The sequence below is a fragment of the Ranitomeya imitator genome, chromosome 2 (genome assembly GCF_032444005.1).
Source record: "Ranitomeya imitator isolate aRanImi1 chromosome 2, aRanImi1.pri, whole genome shotgun sequence".
In the NCBI taxonomy this organism is placed as follows: Eukaryota; Metazoa; Chordata; class Amphibia; order Anura; family Dendrobatidae; genus Ranitomeya; species Ranitomeya imitator.
In genome coordinates, this window is record NC_091283.1 from 837950979 (window position 1) to 837969008 (window position 18030).

General features: G+C 45.5%; 1 protein-coding gene across 1 annotated transcript in view; it reads left to right on the forward strand.

Moving 5' to 3' along the window:
* The window catches only part of CFAP58 (cilia and flagella associated protein 58), a 90530-nt gene that overhangs the window by 64349 nt on the left and 8151 nt on the right, over nt 1-18030 (forward strand). Inside the window, exons 13-15 of the mRNA XM_069754245.1 lie at nt 1601-1824; nt 4773-4884; nt 7023-7127. Coding sequence (XP_069610346.1) covers nt 1601-1824; nt 4773-4884; nt 7023-7127 — 441 coding nt within the window. The remainder of the gene's footprint in view (nt 1-1600; nt 1825-4772; nt 4885-7022; nt 7128-18030) is intronic.

Consider the following 18030-nt stretch of genomic DNA (forward strand, 5'->3'; position numbering starts at 1 on the left):
TACATACATTACATTACTGATCCTGAGTTACATCCTGTATTATACTCCAGAGCTGCACTCACTATTCTGCTGGTGTAGTCACTGTGTACATACATTACTGATCCTGAGTTACATCCTGTATTATACTCCAGAGCTGCACTCACTATTCTGCTGGTGCAGTCACTGTGTACATACATTACAATACTGATCCTGAGTTACATCCTGTATTATACTCCAGAGCTGCACTCACTATTCTGCTGGTGCAGTCACTGTGTACATACATTACATTACTGATCCTGAGTGACATCCTGTATTATACCCCAGAGCTGCACTCTCTATTCTGCTGGTGCAGTCATTGTGTACATACATTACATTACTGATCCTGAGTTACATCCTGTATTATGCTCCAGAGCTGCACTCACTATTCTGCTGGTGCAGTCACTGTGTACATACATTACATTACTGATCCTGAGTTACATCCTGTATTATACTCCAGAGCTGCACTCACTATTCTGCTGGTGCAGTCACTGTGTACATTACATTACTGATCCTGAGTTACATCCTGTTTTATACCCCAGAGCTGCACTCACTATTCTGCTGGTGCAGTCACTGTGTACATACATTACATTACTGATCCTGAGTTACATCCTGTATTATACTCCAGAGCTGCACTCACTATTCTGCTGGTGTAGTCACTGTGTACATACATTACAATACTGATCCTGAGTTACATCCTGTATTATACTCCAGAGCTGCACTCACTATTCTGCTGGTGCAGTCACTGTGTACATTACATTACTGATCCTGAGTTACATCCTGTTTTATACCCCAGAGCTGCACTCACTATTCTGCTGGTGCAGTCACTGTGTACATACATTACATTACTGATCCTGAGTTACATCCTGTATTATACTCCAGAGCTGCACTCACTATTCTGCTGGTGTAGTCACTGTGTACATACATTACAATACTGATCCTGAGTTACATCCTGTATTATACTCCAGAGCTGCACTCACTATTCTGCTGGTGCAGTCACTGTGTACATACATTACATTACTGATCCTGAGTTACTTCCTGTATTATACCCCAGAGCTGCACTCACTATTCTGCTGGTGCAGTCACTGTGTACATACATTACATTACTGATCCTGAGTTACCTCCTGTATTATACTCCAGAGCTGCACTCACTATTCTGCTGGTGCAGTCACTGTGTACATACATTACATTACTGATCCTGAGTTACATCCTGTATTATACTCCAGAGCTGCACTCACTATTCTGCTGGTGCAGTCACTGTGTACATACATTACATTACTGATCCTGAGTTACATCCTGTATTATACCCCAGAGCTGCACTCACTATTCTGCTGGTGCAGTCACTGTGTACATACATTACATTACTGATCCTGAGTTACCTCCTGTATTATACCCCATAGCTGCACTCACTATTCTGCTGGTGCAGTCACTGTGTACATACATTACATTACTGATCCTGAGCAAGCACTTTACATAATTTCATAAGTTTTATCACTTATTACACAGGACTCATTTGTTTTCAGCGCACTCACATTTTCTTGCCATGCTTTTGCCATCGTTCCTGATAATGACTACATTATTGCAGGTGATTGGCGAGAGGGATATGTTGGGCACCCAGCTGGTCCGGAGAAATGATGAACTGGCCTTACTTTACGAGAAGATCAAAATCCAGCAGTCCATCCTTAACAAAGGGGAGAGCCAGTACAAGCAAAGGGTGGAGGACATCCGACTCCTGAAACTGGAGATTAAAAAACTGAGGCGGGAAAAAGGAATATTGTCCAAAACGGTGGCCAATGTGGAAGACCTCAGGTATTAACGCCTCCATGAATGATGATTGTGGTTTCCGTGTCCTGTCAGTCATCACCTTTACTGAATATGCTATATAACTAATTTCATACCATCCCTCTGCACCATGTACAAGAGTATAACTACTATAATACTGCCCCTATATACAAGAATATAACTACTATAATACTGCCCCCTATGTACAAGAATATAACTACTATAATACTGCTCCTATGTACAAGAATATAACTGCTATAATACTGTCCCCTATGTACAAGAATAGAACTACTATAATACTGCCCCCTATGTACAAGAATATAACTACTATAATACTGCCCCTATGTACAAGAATATAACTACTATAATACTGCCCCTATATACAAGAATATAACTACTATAATACTGCCCCTATGTACAAGAATATAACTGCTATAATACTGCCCCTATGTACAAGAATATAACTACTATAATACTGCCCCTATTTACAAGAATATAACTACTATAATACTGCTCCTACGTACAAGAATATAACTACTATAATACTGCCCCCTATGTACAAGAATATAACTACTATAATACTGCTCCTACGTACAAGAATATAACTACTATAATACTGCCCTTATGTACAAGAATATAACTACTATAATACTGCTCCTATGTACAAGAATATAACTACTATAATACTGCCCCTATGTACAAGAATATAACTGCTATAATACTGCCCCTATGTACAAGAATATAACTACTATAATACTGCCCCTATTTACAAGAATATAACTACTATAATATTGCTCCTATGTGCAAGAATATAACTACTATAATACTGCCCCTATGTACAAGAATATAACTACTATAATATTGCTCCTATGTGCAAGAATATAACTACTATAATACTGCCCCTATGTACAAGAATATAACTACTATAATACTGCTCCTACGTACAAGAATATAACTACTATAACACTGCCCCTATGTACAAGAATATAACTACTATAATACTGCCCCTATGTACAAGAATATAACTACTATAACACTGCCCCTATGTACAAGAATATAACTGCTATAATACTGCCCCTATGTACAAGAATATAACTACTATAATACTGCCCCTATTTACAAGAATATAACTACTATAATATTGCTCCTATGTGCAAGAATATAACTACTATAATACTGCCCCTATGTACAAGAATATAACTACTATAATATTGCTCCTATGTGCAAGAATATAACTACTATAATACTGCCCCTATGTACAAGAATATAACTACTATAATACTGCTCCTACGTACAAGAATATAACTACTATAACACTGCCCCTATGTACAAGAATATAACTACTATAATACTGCTCCTATGTACAAGAATATAACTACTATAATACTGCTCCTATGTACAAGAATATAACTACTATAACACTGCCCCTATGTACAAGAATATAACTACTATAACACTGCCTCTATGTACAAGAATATAACTACTATAATATTGCTCCTATGTACAAGAATATAACTACTATAGTACTGCCCCTATGTACAAGAATATAACTACTATAATACTGCCCCTATGTACAAGAATATAACTACTATAATACTGCTCCTATGTACAAGAATATAACTACTATAAAACTGCCCCCTATATACAAGAATATAACTACTATAATACTGCTCCTATGTACAGGGATATAACTACTATAATACTGCCCCTATGTACAAGAATATAACTACTATAATACTGCCCCTATATATAAGAATATAACTACTATAATACTGCTCCTATGTACAAGAATATAACTGATATAATACTGCCTCTATATAGAAGAATATAACTACTATAATATTGCTCCTATGTACAGGGATATAACTACTATAATACTGCCCCTATGTACAAGAATATAACTGATATAATACTGCCTCTATATAGAAGAATATAACTACTATAATATTGTTCCTATGTACAGGGATATAACTACTATAATACTGCCCCTATGTACAATAATATAACTGATATAATACTGCCTCTATATAGAAGAATATAACTACTATAATACTGCCCCTATGTACAAGAATATAACTACTATAATACTGCTCCTATGTACAAGAATATAACTGATATAATACTGCCTCTATATAGAAGAATATAACTACTATAATACTGCCCCTATGTACAAGAATATAACTACTATAATACTGCCCCTATGTACAATAATATAACTGATATAATACTGCCTCTATATAGAAGAATATAACTACTATAATATTGCTCCTATGTACAGGGATATAACTACTATAAGACTTGGAGAATCTCCCCTAATTCGCTCTTGTACTTGTAGTGTGAGATTCAGTGTAGCAGTTTTATGACCTTGATCAGAGGTGGCGGTATTTTTCTATAGCCGTCTTCCCTGCTATTACGCCGCCTCCCACCTTTTTACAGTTACATTTGGTGGTTGTGATAAATGGGCCGAGATTCACATTCTGTGGGAAGTTGGAGAAGTGTCAGAGGTAACTTGTCCTAAATAATTCATCGGGATGGCGCAGCGTTTGCAGAGTCAACCTTTCCACAGCCGGATAATTGGCTTCTCCCCCTCCCGCCGTATTATAATTGTGCGGTCAGGCCGGGGCGGCGCGGGGAAGCCTCACCTGCAGGACCTTGTTCAGAATGACTTACTGGCAGCTTTTTAAAGCAATAAATGCCGAGAGGAGATTTGCATACCGCCCTTTGTCCTTCCACAACATTTTCGCCTGACAGCGAGAAGTGTAACGACGCCATAATGAGCGTGGTTGTTTGTTCTTAAAGGGCACCCACCATTAATACGTCAGCCAGGTGTCAGGCGTACGGCACGTTCCTATTGGCTGGATAAGTGGGAGGAGAATTAGCTTAATTTGTATATATCCCGTATTAATTTGAATAACTCACTCCTCCCCAAACCGCTTTCCATTGTTTTATGGTCTGTCGCTGGTGGTTGTTTCCAGGCGGGAGGTGTATCACATGCAGAAGGAGCTGCTGAGGGAGCGGACACGCTGCCGAGCGCTGGAGGAGGAGCTGGAGAACCCCATGAATGTGCACAGGTGGAGGAGACTGGAGGTAACAGCTGGGATTATACAGGGAACTCTACGCCACCTTTCCTTAAAATGACCCAAAAGATGACGAAAGTGGTGGAATGGCCCTTCAAGGGAATAAAGGCAATGATGCACTGTTATGGGGGATCTGCTGGTGATGCACTGTTATGGGAGATCTGTGGGTGACACACTGTTATGGGGGATCTGTGGGTGATGCACTGTTACGGGGGATCTGTGGATGACGCACTGTTATGGGGGATCTGTGGGTGATGCACTGTTATGGGGGATCTGTGGATGACGCACTGTTATGGGGGATCTGTGGGTGACACACTGTTATGGGGGATCTGTGGATGACGCACTGTTATGGGGGATCTGCTGTTGATGCGCTGTTATGGGGGATCTGTGGATGACACACTGTTATGGGGGATCTGCTGGTGATGCGCTGTTATGGGGGATCTGTGGATGACGCACTATTATGGGGGATCTGTGGATGAAGCACTGTTATGGGAGATCTGTGGATGACGCACTGTTATGGGGGATCTGCTGGTGATGCGCTGTTATGGGGGATCTGTAGATGACGCACTGTTATGGGGGATCTGTGGATGACGCACTGTTATGGGGGATCTGTGGATGACGCACTGTTATGGGGGATCTGCTGGTGATGCGCTGTTATGGGGGATCTGTGGATGACGCACTATTATGGGGGATCTGTGGATGAAGCACTGTTATGGGAGATCTGTGAGTGACTCACTGTTATGGGGGATCTGTGGGTGACGCACTGTTATGGTGGATCTGTGGGTGATTTAGTGTTATGGGGATCTGTGGGTGACGCACTGTTATGGGGGATCTGTGGGTGATGCACTGTTATGGGGATCTGTGGATGACGCACTGTTATGGGGGATCTGTGGGTGACGCACTGTTATGGGGATCTGTGGATGACGCACTATTATGGGGGATCTGTGGATGACGCACTATTATGGGGATCTGTGGATGACTCACTGTTATGGGGGATCTGTGGGTGACGCTCTGTTATGGGGGATCTGTGGATGATGCACTGTTATGGGGGATCTGTGGGTGATGCACTGTTATGGGGGATCTGTGGGTGACGCTCTGTTATGGGGGATCTGTGGATGACGCACTGTTATGGGGATCTGTGGATGATGCACTGTTATGGGGGATCTGTGGGTGACGCACTGTTATGGGGGATCTGTGGGTGACGCTCTGTTATGGGGGATCTGTGGATGATGCACTGTTATGGGGGATCTGTGGGTGATGCACTGTTATGGGGGATCTGTGGGTGACGCTCTGTTATGGGGATCTGTGGATGACGCACTGTTATGGGTGGTCTGTGGGTGACGCACTGTTATGGGGATCTGTGGATGATGCACTGTTATGGGGGATCTGTGGGTGACGCACTGTTATGGGGATCTGTGGATGATGCGCTGTTATGTGGGATCTGTGGGTGACGCACTGTTATGGGGGATCTGTGGGTGACGCACTGTTATGGGGGATCTGTGGGTGACGCTCTGTTATGGGGGATCTGTGGATGACGCACTGTTATGGGGATCTGTGGATGATGCACTGTTATGGGGGATCTGTGGGTGACGCACTGTTATGGGGGATCTGTGGGTGACGCTCTGTTATGGGTGGTCTGTGGGTGACGCACTGTTATGGGGGATCTGTGGGTGACGCTCTGTTATGGGTGGTCTGTGGGTGACGCACTGTTATGGGGGATCTGTGGGTGACGCACTGTTATGGGGGATCTGTGGGTGACGCACTGTTATGGGGGATCTGTGGGTGACGCACTGTTATGGGGGATCTGTGGGTGACGCACTGTTATGGGTGGTCTGTGGGTGACGCACTGTTATGGGTGGTCTGTGGGTGACGCACTGTTATGGGGATCTGTGGATGATGCACTGTTATGGGTGGTCTGTGGATGACGCACTGTTATGGGGGATCTGTGGATGACGCACTGTTATAGGGGATCTGTGAATGACGCACTGTTATGGGGGATCTGTGGATGACGCACTGTTATGGGGGATCTGTGGATGACGCACGGTTATGGGGGATCTGTGGATGACGCACGGTTATGGGGGATCTGTGGATGACGCACTGTTATGGGGGATATTTTCACCATTTGTCCCCTTCTCTTTCCGTCTCCAGGCCAGTGACCCCAGTTCCTACGAGTTGATCCAGAAGATCCAGACTCTACAGAAACGTCTCATCACTAAGACGGAGGATGTGGTGGAGAAGGAGCTGTTGCTGCAGGTGATCCGCCATGCTTTACCTCGCCATTGTTAGACGATCATTAGAGGGCTGCGCTCGTCGGCTGCAGTAGATGTGGCCGCTGCCTCCTGCGCCGCTGACTGCGAGACCCTCACATCTGACGTTCCGTTACGCCTCTGCTGTAACACAGCCGTGTGTAGGATGGGGGAGACGGCCGCACCACAAATGGCGAGATAATGGGGTCGCCGGAGCCTGACATCTGTGGGGTCCGTGGGAAGTCCTGGTGCTATTCATTAGAGCTAATGATCGGGAGTCTACGTGCAGAGGAGGCTGCGATGCTAAATTGAAGGGTTAAAGCTAAAGTTAAAAGAAAAGGGTTAACATAGAGGAAAATCATGTTTGCAGCAGAGTCTGAGCTGTCGGTAATTGCCGCTCTTACCATTGCACATTCCCTTTGAAGTTCTCAGGTTTTTCTCCTGTACGCTGTCATTCTTGGTGCGGCCTGTAGATGGCGAAGCAGTGTAGCAGATGACAGCGGCTGCGGAGAGAAGCAGATGGGACCTCGCTGCCCTCCATCACTTCTTACACCAAGTCCTCCACGTTCCGGAACTCCTGCAGTCGCCATCCTAACATGCCAGTGCGTAGGGAGGGCGGCAGGGTGGTCTTATTACTCACTGGAGGGAGCAGCGGCTCACAGCAGCACAGAGTATTCCAGGAATTAAGTGTCCACTCCTGTGAGAGGTCGTAGGCTGAGCGTTACATACTGGGGAGAGGCGTCTCACAGCAGCACAGAGTATTTCAGAGGTCAGTAATACTAATCGGGAAGGAAGAGGCGGAAGTAGAGGTCAAAATGTGAGCGAGTTTTGTAACATTACAGGATAGAAGATAAATCTGATGTTATAGAACAGTAGAAGATACAGTCTAACTCTGAGCACAGGGAGCGATGATCTGATGTGACCTGATACAATGTTACTGAATACAGGGAGAGATGGTCTGATGTGACCTGATACAATGTTACTGAACACGGGGAGCGATGGTCTGATGTGACCAGATACAATGTTACTGAACACGGGGAGAGATGGTCTGATGTGACCTGATACAATGTTACTGAACACGGGGAGCGATGGTCTGATGTGACCTGATACAATGTTACTGAATATGGAGAGAGATGGTCTGATCTGACCTGATACAATGTTACTGAACACGGGAAGAGATGGTCTGATGTGACCAGATACAATGTTACTGAACACGGGGAGAGATGGTCTGATGTGACCAGATACAATGTTACTGAACACGGGGAGAGATGGTCTGATGTGACCTGATACAATGTTACTGAACACGGGGAGAGATGGTCTGATGTGACCAGATACAATGTTACTGAACACGGGGAGAGATGGTCTGATGTGACCAGATACAATGTTACTGAACACGGGGAGAGATGGTCTGATGTGACCAGATACAATGTTACTGAACACGGGGAGAGATGGTCTGATGTGACCTGATACAATGTTACTGAACACGGGGAGAGATGGTCTGATGTGACCTGATACAATGTTACTGAACACGGGGAGAGATGGTCTGATGTGACCTGATACAATGTTACTGAACACGGGGAGAGATGGTCTGATGTGACCTGATACAATGTTACTGAACACGGGGAGAGATGGTCTGATGTGAGCTGATACAGTGTTACTGAACACGGGGAGAGATGGTCTGATGTGACCAGATACAATGTTACTGAACACGGGGAGAGATGGTCTGATGTGACCAGATACAATGTTACTGAACACGGGGAGAGATGGTCTGATGTGACCAGATAAAATGTTACTGAACACGGGGAGAGATGGTCTGATGTGACCAGATACAATGTTACTGAACACGGGGAGAGATGGTCTGATGTGACCAGATACAATGTTACTGAACACGGGGAGAGATGGTCTGATGTGACCAGATACAATGTTACTGAACACGGGGAGAGATGGTCTGATGTGACCAGATACAATGTTACTGAACACGGGGAGAGATGGTCTGATGTGACCAGATACAATGTTACTGAACACGGGGAGAGATGGTCTGATGTGACCTGATACAATGTTACTGAATACAGGGAGAGATGTGTTATGATAAGGTAATTCAGTACCACAATGGACATAGAGGTCAGAGCACATACAGTGACCTGGCAATAACCCAAAAAACAAGAACGAGCTCTGAGACGTGGGAACTCTGCTGACCGCAATCCCTAATCCTCTCCAACCACACTAGAGGCAGCCGTGGATTGCGCCTAATGCTCCCTATGCAACTCGGCACAGCCTGAGAAACTAGCTAGCCTGAAGATAGAAAATAAGCCTACCTTGCCTCAGAGAAATACCCCAAAGGAAAAGGCAGCCCCCACATATAATGACTGTGAGTTAAGATGAAAAGACAAACGTAGAGATGAAATAGATTTAGCAAAGTGAGGCCCGACTTACTGAACAGAGCGAGGATAGGAAAGGTAACTTTGCGGTCAACACAAAACCCTACAAAAACCACGCAAAGGGGGCAAAAATACCCTCCGTACCGAACTCACGGCACGGAGGTACACCCTCTGCGTCCCAGAGCTACCAGCAAGCAGGAAAAAACAAATAGACAAGCTGGACAGAAAAAATAGCAAACAAAATAGCAAAGCAGAACTTAGCTATGCAGAGCAGCAGGCCACAGGAACGATCCAGGAGGAAACAGGTCCAATACTAGAACATTGACTGGAGGCCAGGATAAAAGCACTAGGTGGAGTTAAATAGAGCAGCACCTAACGACTTCACCACATCACCTGAGGAAGGAAACTCAGAAGCCGCAGTACCACTTTCCTCCACCAACGGAAGCTCACAGAGAGAATCAGCCGAAGTACCACCCGTGACCACAGGAGGGAGCTCTGCCACATAATTCACAACAGAGATGGTCTGATGTGACCTGATACAATGTTACTAAACACGGGGAGAGATGGTCTGATGTGACCTGATACAATGTTACTGAATACGGGGAGAGATGGTCTGATGTGACCTGATACAATGTTACTGAATACAGGGAGAGATGGTCTGATGTGACCTGATACAATGTTACTAAACACGGGGAGAGATGGTCTGATGTGACCTGATACAATGTAATTGAACACGGGGAGAGATGGTCTGATGTGACCTGATACAATGTTACTGAACACGGGGAGAGATGGTCTGATGTGACCTGATACAATGTTACTGAATATGGAGAGAGATGGTCTGATGTGACCTGATACAATGTTACTAAACACGGGGAGAGATGGTCTGATGTGACCTGATACAATGTAATTGAACACAGGGAGAGATGGTCTGATGTGACCTGATACAATGTTACTGAACACGGGGAGAGATGGTCTGATGTGACCTGATACAATGTTACTGAATATGGAGAGAGATGGTCTGATGTGACCTGATACAATGTTACTGAACACAGGGAGAGATGATCTGATGTGACCTGATACAATGTTACTAAACACGGGGAGAGATGGTCTGATGTGACCTGATACAATGTTACTGAACACGGGGAGAGATGGTCTGATGTGACCTGATACAATGTTACTGAACACGGGGAGAGATGGTCTGATGTGACCTGATACAATGTTACTGAACACAGGGAGAGATGGTCTGATGTGACCTCATACAATGTTACTGAACACAGGGAGAGATGGTCTGATGTGACCTGATACAGTGTTACTGAACACGGGGAGAGATGGTCTGATGTGACCTGATACAATGTTACTGAACACGGGGAGAGATGGTCTGATGTGACCTGATACAGTGTTACTGAACACGGGGAGAGATGGTCTGATGTGACCTGATACAATGTTACTGAACACGGGGAGAGATGGTCTGATGTGACCTGATACAATGTTACTGAACACGGGGAGAGATGGTCTGATGTGACCTGATACAATGTTACTGAACACAGGGAGAGATGGTCTGATGTGACCTGATACAATGTTACTGAATACGGAGAGAGATGGTCTGATGTGACCTGATACAATGTTACTGAACACGGGGAGAGATGGTCTGATGTGACCTGATACAATGTTACTGAACACAGGGAGAGATGGTCTGATGTGACCTGATACAATGTTACTGAATACGGAGAGAGATGGTCTGATGTGACCTGATACAATGTTACTGAACACGGGGAGAGATGGTCTGATGTGACCTGATACAGTGTTACTGAATACAGGGAGAGATGGTCTGATGTGACCTGATACAATGTTACTGAACACAGGGAGAGATGGTCTGATGTGACCTGATACAATGTTACTGAATACGGAGAGAGATGGTCTGATGTGACCTGATACAATGTTACTGAACACAGGGAGAGATGGTCTGATGTGACCTGATACAATGTTACTGATCACGGGGAGAGATGGTCTGATGTGACCTGATACAATGTTACTGAACACGGGGAGAGATGGTCTGATGTGACCTGATACAATGTAATTGAACACGGGGAGAGATGATCTGATGTGATCTGATACAATGTTACTGAACACGGGGAGAGATGGTCTGATGTGACCTGATACAATGTTACTGAACACGGGAAGAGATGGTCTGATGTGACCTGATACAGTGTTACTGAACACGGGGAGAGATGGTCTGATGTGACCTGATACAATGTAATTGAACACGGGGAGAGATGATCTGATGTGATCTGATACAATGTTACTGAATATGGAGAGAGATGGTCTGATGTGACCTGATACAATGTTACTGAACACGGGGAGAGATGGTCTGATGTGACCTGATACAATGTTACTGAACACGGGGAGAGATGGTCTGATGTGACCTGATACAATGTTACTGAATATGGAGAGAGATGGTCTGATGTGACCTGATACAATGTTACTGAACACGGGAGAGATGGTCTGATGTGACCTGATACAATGTTACTGAACACAGGGAGAGATGGTCTGATGTGACCTGATACAATGTTACTGAATATGGAGAGAGATGGTCTGATGTGACCTGATACAATGTTACTGAACACGGGGAGAGATGGTCTGATGTGACCTGATACAATGTTACTGAACACGGGGAGAGATAATCTGATGTGACCTGATACAATGTTACTGAATATGGAGAGATGGTCTGATGTGACCTGATACAATGTTACTGAACACGGGGAGAGATGGTCTGATGTGACCTGATACAATGTTACTGAACACAGGGAGAGATGGTCTGATGTGACCTGATACAATGTTACTGAATATGGAGAGAGATGGTCTGATGTGACCTGATACAATGTTACTGAACACGGGGAGAGATGGTCTGATGTGACCTGATACAATGTTACTGAACACGGGGAGAGATGGTCTGATGTGACCTGATACAGTGTTACTGAGCACGGGGAGAGATGGTCTGATGTGACCTGATACAATGTTACTGAACACGGGGAGAGATGGTCTGATGTGACCTGATACAGTGTTACTGAGCACGGGGAGAGATAATCTGATGTGACCTGATACAATGTTACTGAACACAGGGAGAGATAATCTGATGTGACCTGATACAATGTTACTGAATATGGAGAGATGGTCTGATGTGACCTCATACAATGTTACTGAACACAGGGAGAGATGGTCTGATGTGACCTGATACAATGTTACTGAACACAGGGAGAGCTGGTCTGATGTGACCTGATACAATGTTACTGAACACGGGGAGAGATGGTCTGATGTGACCTGATACAATGTTACTGAACACGGGGAGAGATGGTCTGATGTGACCTGATACAATGTTACTGAATATGGAGAGAGATGGTCTGATGTGACCTGATACAATGTTATTGAACACAGGGAGAGATAATCTGATGTGACCTGATACAATGTTACTGAATACGGAGAGAGATGGTCTGATGTGACCTGATACAATGTTACTGAACACGGGGAGAGATGGTCTGATGTGACCTGATACAATGTTACTGAATACGGGGAGAGATGGTCTGATGTGACCTGATACAATGTTACTGAACACGGGGAGAGATGGTCTGATGTGACCTGATACAATGTTACTGAATATGGAGAGAGATGGTCTGATGTGACCTGATACAATGTTACTGAACACGGGGAGAGATGGTCTGATGTGACCTGATACAATGTTACTGAATACGGGGAGAGATGATCTGATGTGACCTGATACAGTGTTACTGAACACGGGGAGAGATGGTCTGATGTGACCTGATACAATGTTACTGATCACAGGGAGAGATGGTGTGATGTGACCTGATACAATGTTACTGAACACGGGGAGAGATGGTCTGATGTGACCAGATACAATGTTACTGAATATGGAGAGAGATGGTCTGATGTGACCTGATACAATGTTACTGAATACGGGGAGAGATGGTCTGATGTGACCTGATACAATGTTACTGAATACGGGGAGAGATGGTCTGATGTGACCTGATACAATGTTACTGAACACGGGGAGAGATGGTCTGATGTGACCTGATACAATGTTACTGAATATGGAGAGAGATGGTCTGATGTGACCTGATACAATGTTACTGAACACGGGGAGAGATGGTCTGATGTGACCTGATACAATGTTACTGAATACGGGGAGAGATGATCTGATGTGACCTGATACAGTGTTACTGAACACGGGGAGAGATGGTCTGATGTGACCTGATACAATGTTACTGATCACAGGGAGAGATGGTGTGATGTGACCTGATACAATGTTACTGAACACGGGGAGAGATGGTCTGATGTGACCAGATACAATGTTACTGAATATGGAGAGAGATGGTCTGATGTGACCTGATACAGTGTTACTGAACACGGGAGAGATGGTCTGATGTGACCTGATACAGTGTTACTGAATACGGGGAGAGATGGTCTGATGTGACCTGATACAGTGTTACTGAACACGGGGAGAGATGGTCTGATGTGACCTGATACAATGTTACTGAATATGGAGAGAGATGGTCTGATGTGACCTGATACAGTGTTACTGAACACGGGAGAGATGGTCTGATGTGACCTGATACAATGTTACTGAATACGGGGATAGATGGTCTGATGTGACCTGATACAATGTTACTGAACACGGGGAGAGATGGTCTGATGTGACCTGATACAATGTTACTGAATACGGAGAGAGATGGTCTGATGTGACCTGATACAATGTTACTGAATACGGGGAGAGATGGTCTGATGTGACCTGATACAATGTTACTGAACACGGGGAGAGATGGTCTGATGTGACCTGATACAGTGTTACTGAACACGGGGAGAGATGGTCTGATGTGACCTGATACAGTGTTACTGAACACGGGAGAGATGGTCTGATGTGACCTGATACAATGTTACTGAATATGGAGAGAGATGGTCTGATGTGACCTGATACAATGTTACTGAACACGGGGAGAGATGGTCTGATGTGACCTGATACAGTGTTACTGAACACGGGAGAGATGGTCTGATGTGACCTGATACAATGTTACTGAATACGGAGAGAGATGGTCTGATGTGACCTGATACAATGTTACTGAATATGGAGAGAGATGGTCTGATGTGACCTGATACAATGTTACTGAACACGGGGAGAGATGGTCTGATGTGACCTGATACAATGTTACTGAACACGGGAGAGATGGTCTGATGTGACCTGATACAATGTTACTGAATACGGAGAGAGATGGTCTGATGTGACCTGATACAATGTTACTGAATATGGAGAGAGATGGTCTGATGTGACCTGATACAATGTTACTGAACACGGGGAGAGATGGTCTGATGTGACCTGATACAATGTTACTGAACACGGGAGAGATGGTCTGATGTGACCTGATACAATGTTACTGAACACGGGGAGAGATGGTCTGATGTGACCTGATACAATGTTACTGAACACGGGAGAGATGGTCTGATGTGACCTGATACAATGTTACTGAATACGGAGAGAGATGGTCTGATGTGACCTGATACAATGTTACTGAATACGGGGAGAGATGGTCTGATGTGACCTGATACAATGTTACTGAATACGGGGAGAGATGGTCTGATGTGACCTGATACAGTGTTACTGAATACGGGGAGAGATGGTCTGATGTGACCAGATACAGTGTTACTGAACACAGGGAGAGATGGTCTGATGTGACCTGATACAGTGTTACTGAACACAGGGAGAGATGGTCTGATGTGACCTGATACAGTGTTACTGAACACAGGGAGAGATGGTCTGATGTGACCAGATACAGTGTTACTGAACACAGGGAGAGATGGTCTGATGTGACCTGATACAGTGTTACTGAACACGGGAGAGATGGTCTGATGTGAGCTGATACAGTGTTACTGAACACGGGGAGAGATGGTCTGATGTGACCTGATACAATGTTACTGAACACGGGAGAGATGGTCTGATGTGATGGTAATGATGCCGCCATCGATCACATCACCTAGGATCTGATTTACTGATAGTCTCCATAATGAATGAATGTGAGGCAGACATCACGGCAGTGGTGGTCGGGCTGTCCGCTTCACCTGCCCACATCCAGATGCGCCATTGTAGTACCTACAATAACATGAAGTGGCTGAGCTGCCGGTCTGCAGGAGACAACAAAAATGGCTTTTAACGAAAGTCCCATAGCGGCCTATTGAGCGGTTATCAGCGCAGCGAGTGGGGTAGCTGCAGAGCGGGCGCGGAGATTTAGCTGTGAATTGTGCGCGGTGCTCTGAATGGTCGGCCGGGGAGCCATTGCTGCTTTATTCCTTCAGCCTGTTTGTGTGACTGGCGCGGTGGCAGAACGAGACGCCGCTCGGGGGGCCGCCTCTGTAAACACCGACCATTGTAGTTTACTCTCCGTCTACCTACTTAAGCTCAGCGAGTTCCTATTAAACAACTTGGCACCGATCCGATGCTCTTTACAAAGAGACTCCGCCGTGCCAACGCTCCGCACCCTCCTCCGTCACTCCACGCTGGATGCTGCGGCCGGGCTGTGCTCCCCTTTGGTCCATATTGCCCATCAGTGTTCGGATTTCTTCACGCCGTCCTTTGTCTCACAGCGGGATTGTTGGCAGCGTACAGTGCAGCCTCCCTGTAAGTGCCCGGCGGTGCCAAATCTCGTCCTGCTGGCCGCTGCTGCCCTCCGATCTGCCCAGACTGTCCCTCGTCCGCTCCTGCGCAGCCTGATAATCAATGTCTTATTTCCTTGTGTGCAGGATGGCTGCGGATCTGCGGAGCCTTCTTAGCCAGCATCAGCATTTTTAACCCAATCCCTCCCAATAAATAAAGCTAGAATAATCCATCCTGTGTGCACACGGGGAATAATATAGATGATGAACCATTGGGGGGTCTTCAGGACCCTCGGAATTAATAAATGCGCCATGCATCTGTGTACAGGTAAGCTGCAATACCAGTGACATCCTGTGAACAAAAGAGGCGCTGTTTCTAATAATGGCATTTTACTTTTCTATTTTCATTCATCGTCTTGATGAATCACGTCCCTGGTGACGTCGACACTGAGTACGGAGCAAATTACAGGCGATGCCGAGCTCAAGAGCCCAATAATGAGGCTGAGTAATCCTGTATAGAGGGATCGAGAGCCAGAGGGCGAGGAAAACCAGGTGCAGGGACATCAGGAGGCCATTGGCGTCATTCCCCTGACCGACATGTGTAATGTATAGGTGGGCCCCGTAATGGGTTCACAGCACCATTGCAGCTACTTTCCTCTTAGTTATGAGACTGGGGCTCAGTCCGTGGCACAATTTTTCTTGGCAGCGCAGTGATTTCTGCAGCAGTTACAGTGTAGCGCCCCCCACTGGAGGTAGAGAAAATCTGAAATACTTGAACTTTGCTGGACTGTGATTAGAAACCATTTGATATTTTCCAGCGTCTTTGCCCTGGGGTAGGATATAGGGGCGTGAAAACCGCTGCTTGCCGCATCCACAAAGTCTTACTCCAGCAAGGACTGGAATTGGATTTTCGGCGAGGTGCACACAGAGGCGAACGCTGCCCACCTGGCGCTCCTGACACCTCTTCAAGACTCAGGAGCGTCTGACTCCTGCCCATCTCCTCACCAAGACCTGCAGGACCAACATTATATATATATATATATATATATTCGGGTGGTGAAGTGGCCACAGACAATGGTCCATAGTCTCAAAAGTGTCCAACTTTGTAACTTCGTGTTAAGAAGGAAGAGCAGCTCTGGGGCACAAACTGCTGAAAAGCGAGAAGAGACCTTTCTTGGACGTACAGAGTTAAATCTTCCGAGTACGCGAATTTGACCAAGAAATGGAGCAGTGTTTTTGTTGGTTCCTTTGTGAGAAGCTGCTGGTTCGGCTGTAATGGACGGGCTGGCGTGGTTTCAGGAATCAGTCGTCAGCAATTCACAGATACTAAACTCTGCGCTCCTTTTGTTGCCGGCCAGGAGAACACGGCTGCCATTTGAGCCGTCGGCGTCTTCTCTTTGTTCCTTACATTGGGAGGAATTGCTCAGAAGAAAGCTACAAATAAAGCTGACGCTCGGGTCGCGGGCAGGAAGGAACGGGACGGATGGTCCATTTCCTAAAGTGTTTTTGTCAGTGATATCTCATTCAGAGGAGCGGCGGCTTCATGATCGTGTTCCCTGCGAGGAGCCAGATGTCCGTCGTGTCATGAGCGTAAAATGGAAGAAGTTCTTAAAGGGAAACTTCATTTGAGCAAAAATTCAGCTTCACATTGTCGCTGCTCGTTAGGGGGATCTTCACACGCCCTAATGAGTATTTTTGTTGGTGACATGTCGGCCTGGTGCCACCTAGGTACTTTCAGGACTCTGGTGCTGCCTATTCCATGGAGAGTGAAGTGGTCCCCCACCGACCTGCACCTGCTGGGAGCACACACTACAAACCTCTGGCCACAGATCCATACTTGCTTTTTTGTCCTGGGAATTGAATGGATAATTTTATGGC